The 20,269-nt window shown below is 32.2% G+C and overlaps 2 protein-coding genes across 2 annotated transcripts; one reads left to right on the top strand and one right to left on the bottom strand.

The window, feature by feature from the left end:
* The first annotated feature begins 1,985 nt into the window (after positions 1-1,985).
* On the top strand, positions 1,986-12,725 carry LOC11408840 (cleavage stimulation factor subunit 77). Its single transcript, XM_003618872.4, has 23 exons — positions 1,986-2,132; positions 2,247-2,333; positions 3,419-3,481; positions 3,632-3,741; positions 4,707-4,807; positions 5,519-5,580; positions 5,671-5,811; positions 5,901-6,029; positions 6,151-6,197; positions 6,935-6,998; positions 7,373-7,493; positions 7,776-7,834; positions 8,402-8,470; positions 8,597-8,737; positions 8,898-8,962; positions 9,156-9,252; positions 9,556-9,615; positions 9,897-10,040; positions 10,652-10,715; positions 10,779-10,874; positions 11,143-11,238; positions 11,600-11,818; positions 12,307-12,725. Exons 2-23 carry the CDS (start codon positions 2,280-2,282, stop codon positions 12,468-12,470), a joined length of 2,166 nt encoding a protein of 721 aa, XP_003618920.2. The 5' UTR covers positions 1,986-2,132; positions 2,247-2,279; the 3' UTR covers positions 12,471-12,725.
* A 597-nt stretch (positions 12,726-13,322) lies between these two features.
* Positions 13,323-15,554, bottom strand: LOC11407703 (heavy metal-associated isoprenylated plant protein 45). Its single transcript, XM_003618871.3, has 3 exons — positions 15,422-15,554; positions 14,853-14,928; positions 13,323-13,732 (listed from the first exon to the last, which is right to left on the bottom strand). Exons 1-3 carry the CDS (start codon positions 15,467-15,469, stop codon positions 13,410-13,412), a joined length of 447 nt encoding a protein of 148 aa, XP_003618919.1. The 5' UTR covers positions 15,470-15,554; the 3' UTR covers positions 13,323-13,409.
* Between the last annotated feature and the right edge of the window lie 4,715 nt (positions 15,555-20,269).

Raw genomic sequence — 20,269 nt, 5'->3', positions numbered from 1 at the left:
TTAAGGATTATAAAATTCGAAACCTCCTTATATATAACACAAAATTAGAAACTTCCCCATTTACAAAATTTAATTGTTACCCTGAAAACCTCTCTCTCCCACCCTAAAATCTAAAAATCACACATCGGCAGAACCGTTGAGGATTTTTGCTGAAAATCATCACATTTTAAGCTTCATCGAACATCAAACTAAAGGTTAGGTCTCATCAAACTAAAGAAAATAGCATCTTTCATCTCTTTTAGGTTGTCTTTTTGCCCTTCCAAAATTACCCTTAACTTTCAATGCAAATAACATATATACTTCCTCTGTTCCTTTTTAACCGTCGTTTTAGGGTGAATTTTTCGTTCTTATTTAACTGTCGTTTTAGTATTTTAAGGGTATGATTTGTCAATTATACCATTTGTCAATTATTCTTATATTTTTCAATAAAACTAATTAATGCTATATATTTGGAAAACTAAAATTTGTTTTTTTTAAACAAAGTTTGTTTGTTTTGTTTCAAAACAAAATTTGTTTCTTGTTATCTTCAAATTTAAACAAAATTTTGTTACCTATGATAATAGTTTCATGAAGAGTTAAAATTTTATACAAGTTGAAATTTTGTTATCCTCCTTCTCCGCCGTCATAAATGCAAAACCAACCGAATATGTCAAATAGGTTGAGGTGACTCCAACTATTTCAAACAATGACATTCTATACAAGTTGGCTTTGTACGTGGAATCCATGATCAAAACAGTCGGAAAAGTGTTAAACAACTTTACCGATGTTGGATGAGTCCAAAATATGTCTTGAACGGTTTGACTTTCTGGTTTTTCTCTTACGTAATGAACATATACATTCTCTTCCAACTTTGAGATTAGGTATTGCATCTCCGTCAAGTCACCCCTTTTTGCCTTTTTGAATTTGTGACGTTCATTGTAGACTTGCTTGATATTTGTGATGAACTCTTTCCTTTTCTTCTTCAAATTAGTCAAAATATTTTTTGGTTTCACTTTTGTTAGACAAATCCACACATTGTTTTCCCTCACGACATATCCACGCACCTTGAACAAACACCCACATTTTCTTGATCCCGTTGCTTCATGCTTCACTTTTGTCTTCAATAATTTGTGCTCGCCGCTCCGTTCACAAACCAACTCCAACATAACATTTCTACCTTCACAAGATCTTCTAATGATAACCATAAATCCAGCCCTATTTGCTTGTCGGCGGACCCAACCGAGCAATTCGTCTTTATCTTTCCATGTGTCTCAGGTCGAAAATAAATGAGCCGTGTCCACTTCGTTGTCACGAAGTTTCCACACATCGGAATTGACGCTTGAAGCCTCAACTTTAACGGAAGCTTCGATCTTAGCGGGAGCTTCAACCTTAATGGAATCGACAACTCTAGGTTTTCGATCACCCGGATCATAACTCGCATTCTCAACCTTATCTATAAATAAACAACATACAATTACTAAACTAATTAATAAACATGTATCTAATATCATATAATAACATAAAATAAAGAAGAAAAAAAATTTGTGATTTTTTTTTTTGGGCAGTAGCACTGCTATTTGAAAAATTGTCAAAAATTTCTAAGTGTCCAGCGGCAGTTAACAGCCGCTCACACCGAGCGGTGGTTAACTGCCGCTACAGCTCGTGACAGAACAAAAAAAAAAAAAACTCAAAAAATCAATCAAATGTAATGGATTTTAACGTTGTAATACCTGTTCTTTGATGCATATTGTGTGAAGGAACGTCCTAGCAATCGATCAACAATGATTTGGAAGCAAGATTTTGGCACAAATTTTAAAATGAGATTTTTTTGAGGTATGGTATGGAGATGATATAAGGTGATGAGTGAATAGGAGAGGTAGGGATTTTCTGATTTTGGGGGAAAAAACCAACGGCAGTTAACGATCGCTGGGCCAGCATCAGTTAACCGCCGGCGCTTCTACCAGCGGTAGTTAACAACCGCTGGGGGCATAAAAGTATTTTACTTGTGTTTTCTATGTCAAAAAAGCAATTTTCATTTAGGATTACTTCTCACACATAACATATTTTTGTACGAAGAAGAACAGTAACATAAGTTTTTGTTCCAAATCTGTGTCTTCTCCGAACGACGACAACAAACACGTTACTTCTCACTCGTAACACTCAAATACTGAAAATAACTGTTCTTCGTTTTCGTTTGTTCTTCTTGATTCGATTTTCACAACAAAAAAAATTGATCCTTTTTTGTGTTTTTTTTTTATGCTTTTTAGGATAAAACCGTTGGTGGTATTGAAAAGAAAACAATGGTTGATAAGTATAATGTTGAATCCGCTGAAAAGTTGGCTAATGAAGCTCAGGTGAAAAACCCAGTTCTAAAGTTTTGATCTTTTTTTGTTTTTCTTTTCAAATTCTTTGACCCTTTTGTTTTTTTATTGATAATTCATGTTTGTTGTAGCAAAAGATATCAATGTGATAATCTATTTCTAAGCTTATCATGATAAACCCTTATGTATAAGCTTTTATCTATTGTAAAGGTCGCAATTAAACCCTGTTTGGATAAACAACTTATCATGATAAGCGCTTATGGATAAGCTATTTCTATATCAAAAGATAAAATAAAGTTAAATTGTTTTCGTATAAGCTATAAGCTGTTTTCATAAGCTGTCTTAGAGAACTTAAGAAAATAAGCTGAAAACAGGTTATTAACAATGTCATAAGCTATTTTCATAAGCTCTCACAAAAGTAGATAAGCTTGAATAAGCCAATCCAAACATACCCCTATATATGCAAGTGTTGTTAAATAGTGGCGCTATAACACCATTGTTGTGCAATACACGCGATTTAGTATAATGTGCTGTCAAATAGCGGCTATAGTAGGTTTTGTCCCGGTTCCCAAGTTTTAATTTTTTTGTTGTTTTACCCTTTTGTTTTCTATTGCTCATTCAAGTTGTTTAGCTTTTGTCGAATTGTAGAGGGCAGTGGAATTTGACAAACAACTATTCTTCTGCAATAAACGATTTATTACAAATCATTGTCTAATAATTGCTATGTCGGTGCTAAAGTACTGTAGCATTGTCGGAATTTTAAGAAACTGCCATTGTTTCGTGCTATGCAATTTAGTATATAATGTTCTCAAATTGCGGTTATAGAGGTGGTATATCACTGTAGTGTATTGAAATTTAAACAAACTGCTATTTTCCGCGAATGACAACACTGATATTTACTAGCAGTTTCAGTTTTTGTTTGTTTCTAACTCTTTGCAATTCTTTGACCCTTTTGTTTATATTGCTTATTAATGTTGTTTCTCAATTGTTTAGCATGTTTTTCGCAGTGGCCACAGCCATATATACTAGCAACTTCTGTTTTTATTTCCAAATATGTAATTCTTTGACCCTTTGTTCATTTTGCTCATTGACGATGTTGTTTCTCTGTTCTTGTTTAGGCTTTGTCTATTGCAGAAGCCACACCAATATACGAGCAGCTTCTGCAGTTATATCCAACAGCTGTAAGTGTTATTGTTCAGTGTTTAGTTGTGTGCAGAAGAAATATGTGATTTTGCGTGTGTTTTATAGTAAACTACTTCTGTGAGTGATTTTGGAAGGCTCTACTACTATGGAACTGGTTTTTGATGATGCTTATTTGGATTTGTGTCCAGGCCAAGTTTTGGAAGCAGTATGTGGAGGCACACATGGCTGTAAATAATGATGATGCTATCAAACAGATTTTTAGCCGCTGTTTGTTGAATTGTCTTCAGGTTCCTCTCTGGTATGTTGTTCTCTTAATCTTAATATGGCAATGGTTGATGTATTAGTTTCTTTTACTCCCTTTTGGTTTTCTTGTTTGAAAGGTTTTGGTTTTCTTGTTTGAAAGGTTTTGGTTTTATGAGAGAGCTCAATGTAAAGCGTAGAATGACATAGATTGGACTATCTATTTCTTGTGTATTTAAGGCCTATGCTAATAAGAAATAGTCTATGCTTTACTGTTGGTCGGTCGCCAAGAAGGATGGCTTAGTAGATCTATCTAACATGGAAATTTCCCCTAGGGGTATGGACGGAGAGGTTTATGATGGGATGTAAGTAGTGTCGTCAAATAGAAGTTATAGTAGCGCTATCGCGTAACAGAATTTAAACATCGCGAAACACTATTTAGTATAACGTGCTGTCAAATAGCGGCGCTATAGCACTGTAGTGACTAGTGTCCGTGTAGCAGAATTTGAACAAATTGTTATTTTCCACGATAGGCAGCATAGGATGCAAGCCTACCCTGTAGTTGTAAAGGTAAAAACCTGTTCAACCAAAATGAGCTAACTTATTTTGCAATTTGGTATATTAAAAGTTTAGTTGGTATGCTTACTTCTGTGGCCTTTCTCAAATGTTATCTATGGGCATCCTTGCTAGGGAAACTTTAAAAGGATTAGGCTATTTACTGATCGTGACACCTCTAGTTAAATCATTGAAGATCTAGAGAGATACTTGGTTTTTTAGCAGTTGATCTGCATTCTGAAAATTCTTGTATTTTGTTGTTTCTTTCGTTTACCTGGTAGTACTTCTGTTGTTTCTTATATTTTGTCCAATATTCTTTATTGACATAATGTTTGATTTGCAATTATCAATTTTTTCCGGTATGATAATGGATGAATTACCCTACGTATTAGGTAGGTCCGTCTTGTAGTACATGCAAACAATGTTTTTGTTTTGATGTTTCACCTTGGGTTTTATCCTTGCTTACAGGCGGTGTTATATTCGTTTCATTAGAAAGGTTAATGATAAGAAGGGGGCAGAGGGTCAAGAAGAGACAAAAAAAGCTTTTGAATTTATGCTCAGCTATGTTGGTAAGTTGTTTACCATTGTCCTATTGGTTTTGTATTTCAGTTTTCTTTGAATTGTTATAGCACCTATTTATGATATGCTAATGGAATTTCACCTAAGTGGGTTCGGTCATGTGAGAAGAATTCTAACAGAGTTTCTAGCGAGAGGAAGAGTTATCGAGACTCAATAGGAAAACTTTGCGTAAGCAGAGTAGTGTCTCTACTGTAGAGCCGGCAGTAGTTGATCCATGCGGCCTACTGCATATTGTGCAAAGGTTTCAATGCTGTTCTTGAATGTATTGGAAGAACTCTTTGTCCCTTTTGCGCCTTTTTACTGAATGGAGAGAGTCCTACTGAATGAGGAGCAGTCAACATGGAAATATACCAATTTCAAAGAGATAGATTGAAGTAAAAACGGTCTGATTTAGGCACAAGGGGTATTAGGAAATTGCATTAGTTTGAGTTTTAACCTCGAAAACAGAAACTGATTCTGTTTTTTGTTAGGAGAATTTTTGTTCTCGCTAAACATATGATATAATTCTATTATTCGATTAGGGCATTCATCATTTGTTGAATCTAGTCATCAGTAACTTCCAATTTTTCTGAGTCCAGTCAACTCTTATTTTTATTAATTGTGCTTCTTAGTTTATGCAGAGATTAATTAGTTGTGTGCGTGTATATGCATGTATCTTTGTATGTATATATTGATACATTTTTCTAACGATGTGCTAACAGGATCAGACATAGCATCAGGCCCTGTGTGGATGGAGTACATAGCCTTTCTAAAGTCATTGCCGGTTAGTTAATCTTTTGTGTTATGCAATTCTCATTTCTCAGTGCATAATTTGGTATCACTTTTCAAAATTTTGGGTCGATTACAATTGCAGGCTGCACACCCTCAAGAAGAAACACATCGGATGACTGTTGTGAGGAAAGTCTATCAGAGGGCTATTATTACTCCTACTCATCACATTGAACAACTTTGGAAAGACTATGATAGTTTTGAAAGTTCTGTTAGCCAGAAGCTGGTAATATATCATGCTTGATCTGATAGTATGTAGTTGTGATTCTGTAGTTTCTATTTAGGCCTACATTTTGATGATAAGGTGTTTTGCAGGCTAAAGGACTGATATCCGAATATCAACCAAAATATAATTCTGCGAGGGCAGTATACAGAGAACGGAAGAAGTTTTTCGATGAAATTGATTGGAATATGCTTGCTGTACCACCAACTGGATCCCACAAGGCAAGCAAATTTCTGTTCCTCTGCAAATATTGGTTATCGTTGCTATCAGTTTTTGTTAACAAATTGTTTTGGAACGATAATCATTTTCCTCCGAAATCGTTGTGTTTGTTTCTTCTGACAGGAAGAAATGCAGTGGATGTCATGGAAGAAACTTCTATCTTTTGAAAAGTAAGAAGCTTGCATCTCCTTTTTTCAATCTCTTAAATTTAACTTTTTTCTTTAAGTTTAAGTGTTGATGTGGATCAAGATTAACCCTCAACCTGAGCCAAACCAATTTGTGGCCACCCCTAAAGACAATGCACAAATCCACTTTACCTGTGCTTATATTTAATATATTTATGAAGAATGTGGATACAAGGATTTAGTTGAAACACTTGTAAACTGATATTATTTTGAATTTGTACAATTCAACTATATGTACGAAGTACTGAATTGAAAATCTCCGAAACCTAAGGTTTGAAAATAATAACATACTGTTTCTGTTCTATCAATTGGAAGCTATGAAAAAAACATCAAAGAAAACAAAGAAAGAATGAATATCCATTACAATCAATAAGTTAAAGTCTCGACCACTCGTAAATGGAGGTTCTAATTCCATATAATAACCGATACACTGAAGAAGCTTAAGTTGCTAGGTTGGGGATCTAGTATGGTTTTATATATTTAACTTAATGATATTTCATTTCTATATTCCTAATCCAAGATTCTTAACAGAACTTTCGAAAGAATAGAAATGTAAAACCATTCTCGAGACTCCATATAACAACTTAAGCTTTTGGGAGAGTTGATGTTTGACAAAACTTATCATTTTGAAATGCTTGCTAGATGAATCTAGTTCCTTCGTCTCATTGATTTATCTGACGATGTTTACGTAACATTTTGTATTCAACCATTCTTTGTTTCAGAGGAAATCCACAGAGAATAGACATTGCTTCCTCCAACAAACGAGTTATATTTACTTATGAGCAGGTACTAGGAAATATATTTTTTCTTTCCTTTTATCCTTTAAATAGTATCAATTTTTCAATATGTAGAATTATGTTCTTGTAAACTATTTCTGAAGAGAATCATATCTTATCACCTACTTGAACTCTTAATCCTAGACGATTTTTCTATAAAACAAATTTCTAATTTAGGAAGCTACTATTTACTCGCGGGGAGGGTAACATAACCCTATTTCTTTCTTTACTTGTGTCTAAGTGGGTAGGGATTTGTTGTTTCCTGACAAGTAATTTTTTTCGAAAAAGAAGTAGGATTGGGAACATCATTATCCTTGTGTTTTACTGTGGTGATATTTATTATATTACTTGTGGAATTTCTTACTGTATTTTTCTGGTATACAGTGTCTGATGTATTTGTACCATTATCCTGATGTATGGTATGACTATGCTACATGGCATGCTAAAGCTGGTTCGATAGATGCTGCAATCAAAGTATTTCAAAGGTCTCTAAAGGCTCTTCCTGGTAAGTGACACTTTTCTTTTGTTAATTCTGCTTACTTTTCAGATATTGTTGTTAGTGCTTGCATATCGTTTTTATTCACAACATTTTCTTGAGTCTCTATGTGAAAACCTTCTCTTGTATTAGCTTGTCTTAATCTTTGGTGAATGCTTTATATCAGTTAAGGCTCCATTGTTATCCTTTGGTGGAGTGTGGTGTAGCTCATAATTATACATTAATGTGTCTTACTTGACCTTACATTTTTTACCTTTCATTTCATTGCTCTGTCATTTCATTTGTGAACAGATTCAGAAATGCTGCGATATGCTTATGCAGAGCTAGAGGAATCCCGTGGAGCAATTCAGGTATTACCGGATAGAAATATGTGATGGAAACGATAGTGATTAATGGTATTATGTGTTGTGGAATTTTTTCATGTGTTATTTGAAAAATTAGAGTCTCAGGAAATTGTTAATTTTTACTATTCATCCTATAAATGTAAAATGCATTTCTTATTGTATGTGCATATCAATGATGCTTAGTACTAGTAATTTGTTGAAACCTTAGTACTAGTAATTCGTTGAAACCTCTCCTAAATCCTTTCTAGTTTCTTCTCAATTTGGTTTTAGAGCGGGCTTGATCTTGCTTCTGCTCTCAATATCTGGGTTTTGCCTCGTGTGAGGCAGGGCTTAAATCTGTTAATAGTCGGCCAGTTGTGTCTCTAACATCTAATCTAGTACCTTCATGGAAAAGTCTATTATTTAGGAATGTATGTATTTGGAGCCATAATAATTTTTTAGGCTTCATACTTTGGATCTAGTAAAAGGCGCCCGTATGTGTCATGATATCTTACTCATTGTTTTTTCGTCCTGTCTTCATTGGTTATTTAATATTAAGGAGTTCTTATTCGTTGTTATCTTGTTTTGTTTCAGGCTGCAAAGAAAATATATGAAAACCTTTTGGGAGACAGTGAGAATGCAACTGCACTTGCACATATTCAAGTATGTCAAATAGTTTGTTTAATATGCTCAATAGTAGTAGAAGTGTTGGATACTTTTCAAAATCTGTAAATATACTGCTGCATGGTGTGGTCCGAAATTTATGTGTTTTACTGTTTCATGCTACAGTTCATTCGTTTTCTAAGAAGAACCGAAGGTGTTGAACCAGCTAGGAAGTACTTTCTGGATGCTCGCAAATCCCCGTCGTGTACATATCATGTTTATGTGGCTTACGCGTCAGTGGCCTTTTGTCTTGACAAAGATCCCAAGGTCTTACTATTTCCTTATTTTGTGCATACTGTTATTGCATTTGGGTCTCAAAATGAATTAAAATAAGGGAACATTGCTAACTATCGTGTTTCTTGCTTGTTATTTTAAGCACTGGAGTCTTGTTTTAATGTCTATAAAATAATTCGGATTATCCATGCAGATGGCTCATAATGTTTTCGAAGCAGGATTAAAACACTTTATGCACGAGCCCGTTTATATTCTTGAGTGAGTTCTACTTTCTCCCAGCTCTGATTAATCTTGTTTTGCGTTGCTTTTTTGATGTATTATGCCAATATTGGAGTATGGAAACTTTATCGTCTCACGAGTTATGCTTTTCTTTATTCCTCTTAACAATAATTCTTTTTCAATGGAAAAAAATGGTGATTGAATATTTAATAATATTTTCATGATGTTTCAGATATGCTGATTTCTTGATACGTTTGAACGATGATCAAAATATACGTGCTTTATTTGAGAGGGCATTGAGTTCACTTCCTCTAGAGGATTCAGTTGAGGTTGGCCTTGACTCTTATTTCCTTGTTCCTTCAAAAAATATTCTGGAATCTTTGTAGTACTTGGTTGACAAGGTTATGTTCCATTTTGAGAACCAATATGTGATGCATGATTTATTTTGCCTTAAAATACAGTAACCAAGTACATGCATGGTTCATGCCAATATTTTATTAAGATTCAGTAGGTATTTAATTCGATGTTGTATAGTATTAATGTTGCTCATAATTTATGTGCTTATTCAGTTGGAAAATGTTTAGTAGTTGTTTTCTGATGTTCAATTTCATTGCAACTAATTTCACTTGTAGGTTTGGAAAAGGTTCGTTAAATTTGAGCAAACTTATGGGGATCTTGCTAGCATGCTTAAGGTAGTACTTTCTTATTCGTTTGAATACAACTTTTACCTTGCTACGTCCAGTTGTTTCTTTTGCGTCTGACTTGCTTTTTCGTAATCATTGATCATATGAAAGGAAATCCTTGATGGAAAAAATTGGGATATATGATTTGTAGAGTTTTCCATCTGTTTTACATAGATTAATATATATACTCGAACTTGAGGGAGAATATTGATTTTAGTTGTAAATTATTTATCCATGTACACAGATGGATGGTAATCATTTTTGATAACTTATCCATGTATCATATGTAGGTTGAGCAAAGAAGGAAAGAGGCATTTGGTGAAGAAGCAACAGCAGCATCGGAGAGTTCTCTGCAAGATGTTGTATCACGATATAGCTTCATGGATCTATGGCCGTGCTCTTCGAATGATCTTGATAATTTATCCCGGCAAGAGGTACCAGTTTGTGTACGAATAATATGCTGCTTGTTGTAACTATGTTCTCTTGAAAGCATTAGCTGTTAGGTGAAAGATCACAAAAAATTGTGTCTAACCATGGTATCGTATGTTTAAGCCTTATTTTGACATCGATTATTATATTATAGGTTTAATATTCCAATAATCTATTCTCTCAACTGAAATTGAGGCCACTACTATAAAGGCAATCTCAGTGTTATTTTAATATGAAAATATGTACTTGTTTCAAGTTACGAAGGTGAATGATAGTGCTTAGTAAGAGTATAAAAAATGAACAAAAGAATGTGAAAATTCGATGAAAGTTAACAAAACAAGGAAGGAGTAGAAGTTTTATTCCAATCTCCCCTAGTCAGAATTCTGTTACGGGCAGTTAGCAACAGCTGGCAGTTCAGTTAGAAGTTAGTTACGTCTTTCTAACTATAAATATACTGAACATTTATTCAAAAATAAAACTAATAAATATACAAAACAGTTCAGATTTAACTCTGTTAGAGTCTCTCTCACTGTCTCTCATTCTTCGTTTCAAACATCTGTCTCGTGCAAATTCTTGTGTTTATATAGTAATTCATTTTAATTTCTACCTTTTTTAGTGGCTTGTCAAAAATACGAAGAAAGTGGAGAAGTCTATTATGCTTAATGGAACAACTTTTATAGGTATTATCTTCATTCATGAACTTGGTTTCTTATTATGTGGTTAATGATACACTATATTTGCAGATAAGGGACCTGTTGCAAGTATTTCAACTACATCTTCAAAGGTTGTTTATCCTGATACTTCAAAGATGTTGATATATGATCCAAAGCATAATCCAGGTATGTAACTCATCTTGATTGAAATTTGAATATTTTTTGGTGATTGAATTTTTTTCTTTCTTTTCGTGCTTACAACTCATGATATCCAAATTTATTATAAAAGACATGTTTTACGAACCTTTTATGTTCAGATTAATAAAATATTTTTGAACCTTTGAAATCCAGTAACTATATTTTAGTATATAAGGAAGTATCTTATAAAATTTTGACATTATGGTTCTAAGCGAACAATGTGAAAATGATAGCTTGTTAACTTTTCAATTTCCAGGGACAGGTGCTGCTGGAACAAATGCATTTGATGAAATTCTGAAAGCTACACCACCTGCTTTGGTTGCATTTTTAGCAAACCTACCTTCAGTTGACGGTAATTTTCAATAGTTCTGTTAACTTTGATTTCCTGTCGTTCATACAGTACATTCTTTTCGCTATTTTATAGGCAATCTAAAAACATGCATTTGATTGGAAACTAGACGTATCATTTGTGAACTTGTCAATATGTATTAAATATGAATCATATCCATATGAGAAATGTGTCTTTAGTTGGTAATAAGCGTTGAAGACGTATCTGAAAAGTATCGGCAAAAGTATTTTGTAAAATAGTTTAAATTATTATCGGATACTCTTTGGATACGCATCAGACATGTATCGGATACCTATATATAGTCTTCCATTTTTGAAGTGTATGGTATCTAAACATTGCCGACAACCGTGTTTGAAATTTGCAGGTCCAACGCCAAACGTGGATATCGTGCTATCAATTTGTTTGCAGAGCGACCTTCCAACAGGACAAAGTGTTAAAGTTGGAATACCATCACAATTACCGGCAGGTCCTGCTCCTGCTACAAGTGAACTTTCTGGTTCAAGCAAGTCTCACCCTGTTCAAAGTGGCTTATCTCACATGCAACCCGGTAGAAAGCAATATGGGAAAAGGAAACAGTTAGACAGTATGTGCATAATCCTTTTCGACTATACTTTATGCTTACATTTTCTTTTGCCTTTTCTTTTTTATTTTGGACCTGTTTGGATTGCTTTACATCTGACATAAAATCTGCGAGACTGTTTAGAAGTGCTTATAGAAAAAACATACAGCATGTCACCAACAACTTGTAACAAAGTGGCACTGACACTGTTTGATATCAACATGACACCAACACATGTGATTACGTTCAATTTTCATTTTATCAAATTTTTATTCGTGTTGACGTGTTCGTGTCAGAGTCATGTCGGCAGTGCTTCATACCTTATAATCCAAGTTTCCCTCTTGTACAACTAACCGATGAGTTTACGTCAATTACGAAAATTATTAATTGCATCTCTTAGATTAGACACAAATAATCAAATATACATAAATGTACTTTTAGCTTTCCTCTTTATGTTTTCACATCAAAATTCCATTTTCACTGTGATTGTTATTTGTTATAATAATGTTCAGGCCAAGAGGAAGATGATACTAAATCTGTCCAAAGCCAACCACTTCCTCAAGACGCTTTCCGGATACGACAGTTCCAGAAAGCTCGAGCCGGCAGCACTTCACAAACAGGATCAGTTTCATATGGAAGTGCACTTTCTGGCGATTTATCCGGCAGCACCGGTTGATATAACATTCTACAACACTTCCCTATGTAAATCAAAAGACCTTCCTCGAGCTTATAGATAATTTAAGTGCTTCATTTGCAAGTAGCAGAGAAATAGATTAGTGTCTGTAGCTCCAATCTATGATGTAGTATTGTAGTTAAATTAAATGAAACCTCACTAAGCTTAATTTCATCTATAAATAACAACTTTCTCTTAGTAACTTTTTCTGTTGTATCATATAATTATTTGAGAGATATGAGAATGATTTGATTCTGTAAATATAAGTTAAATAGTAAGTAACTATTTGTTTTGAAAATATTTTGTATTGAATATATGAAATGATTTTAACTATTTATTCTGTAAAAAATTTAAATCATTCTGTAACAAAAATACGAAATTATTTGTTAATATTTTTAAACTAGTAAAAAATATTATAATTCTAATGATCGTAATGGTGAAATTTTATTTGAATGATTAAACATTAATAGTTTTATTTTTTGAAGGATAAACATTAATAGTTGATAACTATTTATTCCAACCCTTCCAAAAAACCTACTTAGTCCAAAAAAATAAAAATAAATCAAACTTAATATAAAAATTTTACCCTTTAGATACATTCAATAAATGACGATATTATGTAGACCACATATATCATTTATTAAAGAGAAATGATATTTGTATAACTATTTTTTAACAATTTTTGTGATAATTTCTCTCTCATACTCACATTATAATTTTACTTTCTTTCTCTGTTACTTTGGTTTTTATGTCAAAGCACACTTCTGTGTAAAAATGTGGTTGTCCATTTGGTTATCACATAAATTGATGTTCAAATAACACTACTCTTTATTGGAAAGATAGTACATAGTTCAAAATAACATAATTCTTTGAACATACATTACAATCATAAGCTCTCTATATATGCTAGAAAAACACAAATATATAATTAATTATTCACTCCTACATGATGGTGCAAGGTGCATTTACATTATCATCACTAAATAGAAAAACAGTTTCATCAGGGACAGTTGAGTAAACTTGATCAGGAAAATAGCCATGAACACTCTCATTGAAACCATGTCTATAGTAATTATATGAAGATGTAAATGTAGATTCATCCAAATATTGAGAAGCATATGGATAATATTCACTATCATATGGAAATGGCCAATATTCAGCTTTTCTTCCTGTTTTTCTCACCATTCTCAATACTTTGCTTTTGTCTACATATCCTGTCACGGTTACCTTTTGATTTTCCATGTCTATCTCCAAACTATCAACACCTGCATTCATTCAAGCTATCAATATTTTTTATGTCACAATACTTTTGTATATAACTATTTTATACAAGTTCATGTAACCAAGCAATTGAGCTCAAGTGGTTAATAAGCTCCACTAAGGATGAATTATTCAGGAAAACCTGAGTTCAGTTTCTAGTTTGACCAATTCTCGACCAAACTTTATTACATCCTGACCAAACTCCGAATTTCTCATGAGAAAGCTTTCAACAAAATACGCATCATTGTCGTGGTACGATGCCACAAAATATCTTATCAACTAGACCAACGTCCGTTGGTATAAATTAGATATTTTACATAGGGGTGGGCATGGTTCGGTTCGGGATGAAAACTAAACCGAACCAAATTGTTTGCATTTTAAATTGAATCAAATTGTTCTAAACCGAACCAAACTGTTCCGAATCAAACTAAACTGTTATTATTAGTACCATTGAAAAAAAATATAAAAAACCAAACAAAATCGAATTGTAAAAGGTAAAATCGAACCAAATAGTTTCAAACCGAACCAAACTGTTTTGGACTGAACCGGACTGTTTTAGTTCACTTCCAAAACTGATAGTAATAATTCAGTTTTTTTTTTTTTTAGTTTGATTCGGTTCAAGTCAGCAGTTCGGTTCAATTTTTTTAGTTTTTTTACCCACTCCTAATTTTACGTATGAATATTAATCCTTCAAGTCAATTTGAAATATATGGATGACAAAACTCTCTCGATAATAGTTTTTTTTCCTCTCTTCATATTCACAATTTAATTAAATATTTTTGTTGATAGTAACATGTAAAAAAAAAAAGTAGCTGACATACTCACTATACATGTCTAACATAAAGTGTCACTATCTAGCCAACATGGATGGATACCTAAACAAGTGTCACATGTTGTCTGGTTGATGAATTTGTTGACTCAAATGATAGATTTTATTCTTTCTTTTTTTGACACAATGGTAGATTATTATTATTCTTTAAAATTTGGTACATTAATTTAATAGATTATTCACTAATGTATTATTCGATCTAATCAGATCAAAGGTTTCCTTAATTTACAAGTTGCCTCACATTGTGTTTTGAAGAAAAAATAGAGAGGAATGTAGGGATTAGAGAAGGTTCTTGCCATTTAATTTGGAGATGACCCTTCTTATTCTTTCTTCACACCCTTGACAATCCATATGCACCTTAAGTTCAACAATCTACAACCATATACATTAACAAATAATTAATGTCAATCATAGGCAAGTAGATGAACTCAATTTTTAGTAGATTTTTGCACAAAAAGTAATTAATATTTTTTTAAAAAAAAAATTAGCAACAAAAATAAAGACAAAAAAATTATTTCTAATTCACTTGCTATATAAAGTTTAATGATGCGATTAATTTCATATTAATTTTGCTGTCAATTAATTCATTTTTTCGCCAATATATAAGAAGATATAAGATTTTGGTGTGACCTTTTTTTGTATTTTATCTTTACCAAAACTAATACATATTACAAATGAAAAGTAAACAAATAATATTTAATTTTTGATTAATATTTTATATAGAAGCAATATATTATAAAATAGACACACTAAGTGTAATAAAAGATATGAATAGAGACATATATACAAGTTAGTCCACATATATGCATGGGTGTATTATTAATATATTATATCTTTTGAGAAAGGAAGATTGGCATGCACTTACAGACAAAGCATTAGGAATTCTTGTTTTCCAAGGTCTCCACCCTAACATGTTATACTTGTTTTTGTTGGGAACATATATTGAATGTGTTTCTCTCCCTCTCCCTATATATAATGTCTCAAAGGAACATTGTACGTTATAGATATAACCACTACTATTTCTATGTGCTATTTCAACATATATGCATGGGTGTATTATTTGTTAAATCAAAAAAGTAGATAGGAATTTTTTGAAGTGGTAACATGCATGAAATTTTATGAATCAGAAGAATATATTGTTCGGGTAAGTACCTAGGGGAATCGATACTCAATTTTATTCCCTATTTTATGTTGGTAGAATGCTCTCACTTACTCAATGAAATTTAAATCACTTTTTCCTATAAAAAATTCATTTCACTTTTAGGTAGAATTTGAATTCAGATTCTTTTAAACGAAATTATGAAATGATTGATGTAATGTAACCGCTATAAAATATCTTCAGAATTTAGGGTTTCTAAACAACAATGTCAAAAATATATTCTTATATTCGATTCTTTTCGGTATTATCTTTGAGATCTTAGAATGTGCTCTTCTTAAATTTTCATATTCGATTTTCTTCGGTGTTAATTTAATAGGCTAATTTACCTCCTTAAAAAAATTGAAATGGCAAGCTTTTCATCCTCTAACATTTTCTTGGCTCAAAAAGGAATAAACAAGGTTTATATTGAACATGTGGTTTTTGTTGTGTTATTTTAGATTTGGGTATAGATGCTACTTTCTTGTCATCAATTTATTCTTTTATATTTGAGGAGACATTAACCTGTGATGACATATACAATATGTCTAATCTCATGTATGCATGTGTGGCTTTCATAAATCCAAACTTCCAACCATTGGCAATGGCATATGCTTACATATTAACCATTGGTTCTACCAATTTCATTATCATCCCTTTCTCACAACTACCGTATACACAATCATATCATATCATATCAAAATAAATTTTGGGCCAACTAGTTTCTGAAAACTCACGAATATTCGCTATCATATATGATACCCTATCTAAATCTATTGCCTTAGGTTTTAAATTTTTAGATAAGCTAAACAAATTTATTGAAACATTTAAAGAACATGTAACTTAGGGATGAATCAAATTATAAAAGTTGAGTTTACCCTAACTCTATTATAAAAGTTGTTTTGTTAGATTAGATATATCTAATTCAGTGTGTGACTCTCAACTCACTCGATCCATGTCCATTATTGAACATTTGAAGTGTAGTCTAATGACATGATAAGGAACAACGCAGTAAATTAATCTTGGATGGGTTGTGATACTATCTTTAGATTTTATATTGGTATAATTTAACCTCCACAAAATAAACTTTTAGTCAAATATGATTAAATGTGGGACTCTTAACAAATTCATCGTGTAATGTTGGACAGTTGAAATGTAATGAACTTTTCATCAAATTTGGATCAATTCTTTTTCAACTCTTCAAAACTGACTTTGGAAGGTCAGTCCATCTAATCGGACAGAGAACCACTAAGTTATACAAACTCAAACATATTATTCCTATTTAGCTAGCTCCACCAGGTTGCTCTGGCTCGAAGAAAGCCTATCCATACCTAGGATCCAGTGGCGGAGCCCTTCATGGACTGGGGTGGGCCACAGCCCATCCGGAAAAATTAAAAAATCAACGATTATAGGTCTAATTTGCGAGATTTTATGCAATTTTGTATCGGTTTTATGTTTTGGTTGATCCAAATTCCTGCAAAGTGGTGTAGTGGCCCACCCGAAAATTTAAATAATTCAATTATAGGTCTATTTTGTGAGATTTAAACAATTTTACGTCGGTTTTAGGTTTCGGTTGATCCAAATTTCCGCAAATTGGTGTAGTGGACCACCCGAAAAATTTAAATAATTCAATTATAAGTCTAATTTGTGAGACTTTAAACAATTTTTCAATAGTTAATTTTAGTAGTCCACCCTGATATTTTTTTCTGACTCCGCCACTGCTAGGATCCAAGAGATTATAGTAGAAAAACGCCGATCATAATTTGCATTCCGATATGTTTGTTCCATCAAACACTGTCTTTCCATAAATGGAGGCTTTTTCAGCAATGTGAGGGCTAAACATCAATTATCCCAATTTTTGGATTCAACACCATTCATATTAATGCAAAATGGAACAAAAATATGAGTTATCTTTGACACTCACCTTGTTCGGTATTATCTTACTTTTCTTATTTTTCTTTATTTCTGCAAATATATATCTGAAAGAAATCAGGAGGGCACGATTACTTTTTAAAAAATGAGATTAGAAATAAATATAACAAAAATAAAATTAGAAAGAATATATCATTAGTTCATAAGTTCTACTTCAATTGATAAAAAATATCAAAATTATTAGATTGGATGTTATGATTGAGGTTCAAATCTCGATCTATATATATATTTGTGTGTGTTTTTCAATTTTAATGATTATTTGTCTTTTCAACCATAGAGACAAAAGAAGAATATATTGATTAACTAATGTCATTAAAAACTTTCGTCAAAATAAAAATTTGACACTAGTTGAACGGTGGGTGATTCTTTGTCAAACGATCACGATTTTTTATTTATTTTTTATCGTCGATTTCAAAAATTCGTTGGAAATGAATTACAACTCCTTGGATACCAACAAATACAACCCTGTCTTTGTAGAAAAATGAAAAAACAAATGCAACCCAGTAGTAGTTGTCAGAAAGCCATAAAAAGTCACACATTTAATTTTCAACTTTTTTCTTGACAAGCCAATAAAATATAACAAGTCTATTTTGTCACTATCTTATAATATCTTTTAGTTAAAATCTTATAATGTGGTGATGCTTGAGATAATTAGACAACAACTTAACTAAAGATGGACCTACTTGTGAAGGTGTGGTAGCACTAGGGGGCTACACTTAATTTTGTTACTATACTTATACTTAATTATTATGCAACATTCTATAACGCGTATAATCACTCTAAATTTTATGTTTGATTCTCCTCCGCTGATTTATACAAGCTTGATAAGAGGGAGATATTTTATCCAGCTCAGACTCTATATAGTTTTTAAAGTCTTTAAAATTAATATTCCCTCCGGTCTTATTTATAAGAAATATTTGACTTTTTTGATTCATTGCATAAATGATGCATTTGGTCTATATTCTAGACAAGATACATTAATTACACAATAAATTTAACAACATCGATATTAGGCCAATATTTATTTTTTTATTTTTTTTTGAATAATTGGAATTTAGGTTTGTTAGTTTGTTACATAAATAAACTCTGTGATAAAAAATAAAAAAAATAAAAAAATAAAAAAAAAAACTTTGTTTTCAAAATCTAATACGCTTAAATTTCATGCGAAAGAGAATTTAGTGAGACGGTCAACATTTATATGATGTGAGTATATAGTCAAAATGTTGACTGCCTCAAAATATATACACATTTCTCATTCTTTCTTTTTCTTTTTCTCTTCCAATTGAAACATTACATTTGAGTTTCTTTATAGCTCCAAAACTGCACTCATTTCTGTCAGTGGTAAACTTTTTTTTTTCTCCCTCTCATTTGCATGCATTTCACCAACCACCACGATATTATATAATTTTTAAACAATTATTTTTGTCACAGTCAAAAGTCACATGCTTCTTGCGTCAAACCCTAGAATTGTATATATATTTTTTATTATAGACAAATTTTAATGTGATTAGTGTTTAGTGTTTTTGGTTTAGCAACCGTTGTTTTTAGGGTTTGAATTGAACCCTAGATCTTGTGGTTAGTATTTCTTCCGTTGTTCTTTAGTTCACCAACCGAGCTGTCTAAACAACTTGTCTGTTTGGAACAAACCCTTTAATTAGAGTAAATGTTGTTTTTGAGATTTCGACGATACGCTCTCGTTATTATTATAGGTTTTGTTTTACGGAGCTGTCTTAACAACTTGTCTGTTTAGAACAAACCCTATAATTAGAGTAAATGTTATTTTTGAGATTTCGACTATACACTCTCATTATTATTATAGGTTTTGTTTTACGGAGCTGTCTTAACAACTTGTCTATTTGGAACAAACCCTGTAATTAGAGTAAATGTTGTTTTTGAGATTTGGACTATACGCTCTCATTATTATTATAGGTTTTGTTTTAGTCGCTGGTATTTCATTGTAATCAAAGTTTTGGTTTTCTATTTACTCTTGCTGAAAATTCAAGAAAAGGTAAAAAATGTGGTTATCATCATATAGCCATTGATATTTTAACGAGATTATCATCTTATGTAGCTGAATTTACAATTTTGTCATAATGGATTACAATTTTTTTTTAAAAACTTTTCACCTTGGATTAATTTGCTGTAATTGATTGAAAGAGATAGAGTGGCGCAGAATCATTGAACGCTTCAATTATACTTGGTTAGTTTAAAGCTTAATGGTATTGATTTTCCTCTTCGGATCCTCTACGATCAATTCTCTTTGTCCAAATGTCAGACATGATTAGCATTTGGCCGAAGAGAGCTGCAGAGGATCCGTCTTATTCAATATTTAAATCTCTTTTTTTCCTCTGTATTGGATTAAATGACTTGAAACAATTTTATTAGGTTCAACTTTACTTCATTCTATTTGAGGGTTTTTTGCGAATACCTCAAATAGAATGACGCCGAAAAGGATTTTGATACAAATAGTAATTCGACATGTGTTAGCAGACGATAAACATAAACTTTATTTTATATATAAACTTTATAAAAGTGAAGTTGGTGAACTCAACATCCTTTATTTTTATATTGGTCCTTTCCAGCATTATGATTATGATTAGGATATACTTGTTTTTTTATATACTTTCCACATTTGTCTTCTTATGC

Source organism: Medicago truncatula, chromosome 6 (genome assembly GCF_003473485.1).
Source record: "Medicago truncatula cultivar Jemalong A17 chromosome 6, MtrunA17r5.0-ANR, whole genome shotgun sequence".
Taxonomy (NCBI): domain Eukaryota; kingdom Viridiplantae; phylum Streptophyta; class Magnoliopsida; order Fabales; family Fabaceae; genus Medicago; species Medicago truncatula.
Note: the sequence above shows the minus strand (reverse complement) of the source record. Positions and strands in the feature narration are given on the sequence as shown.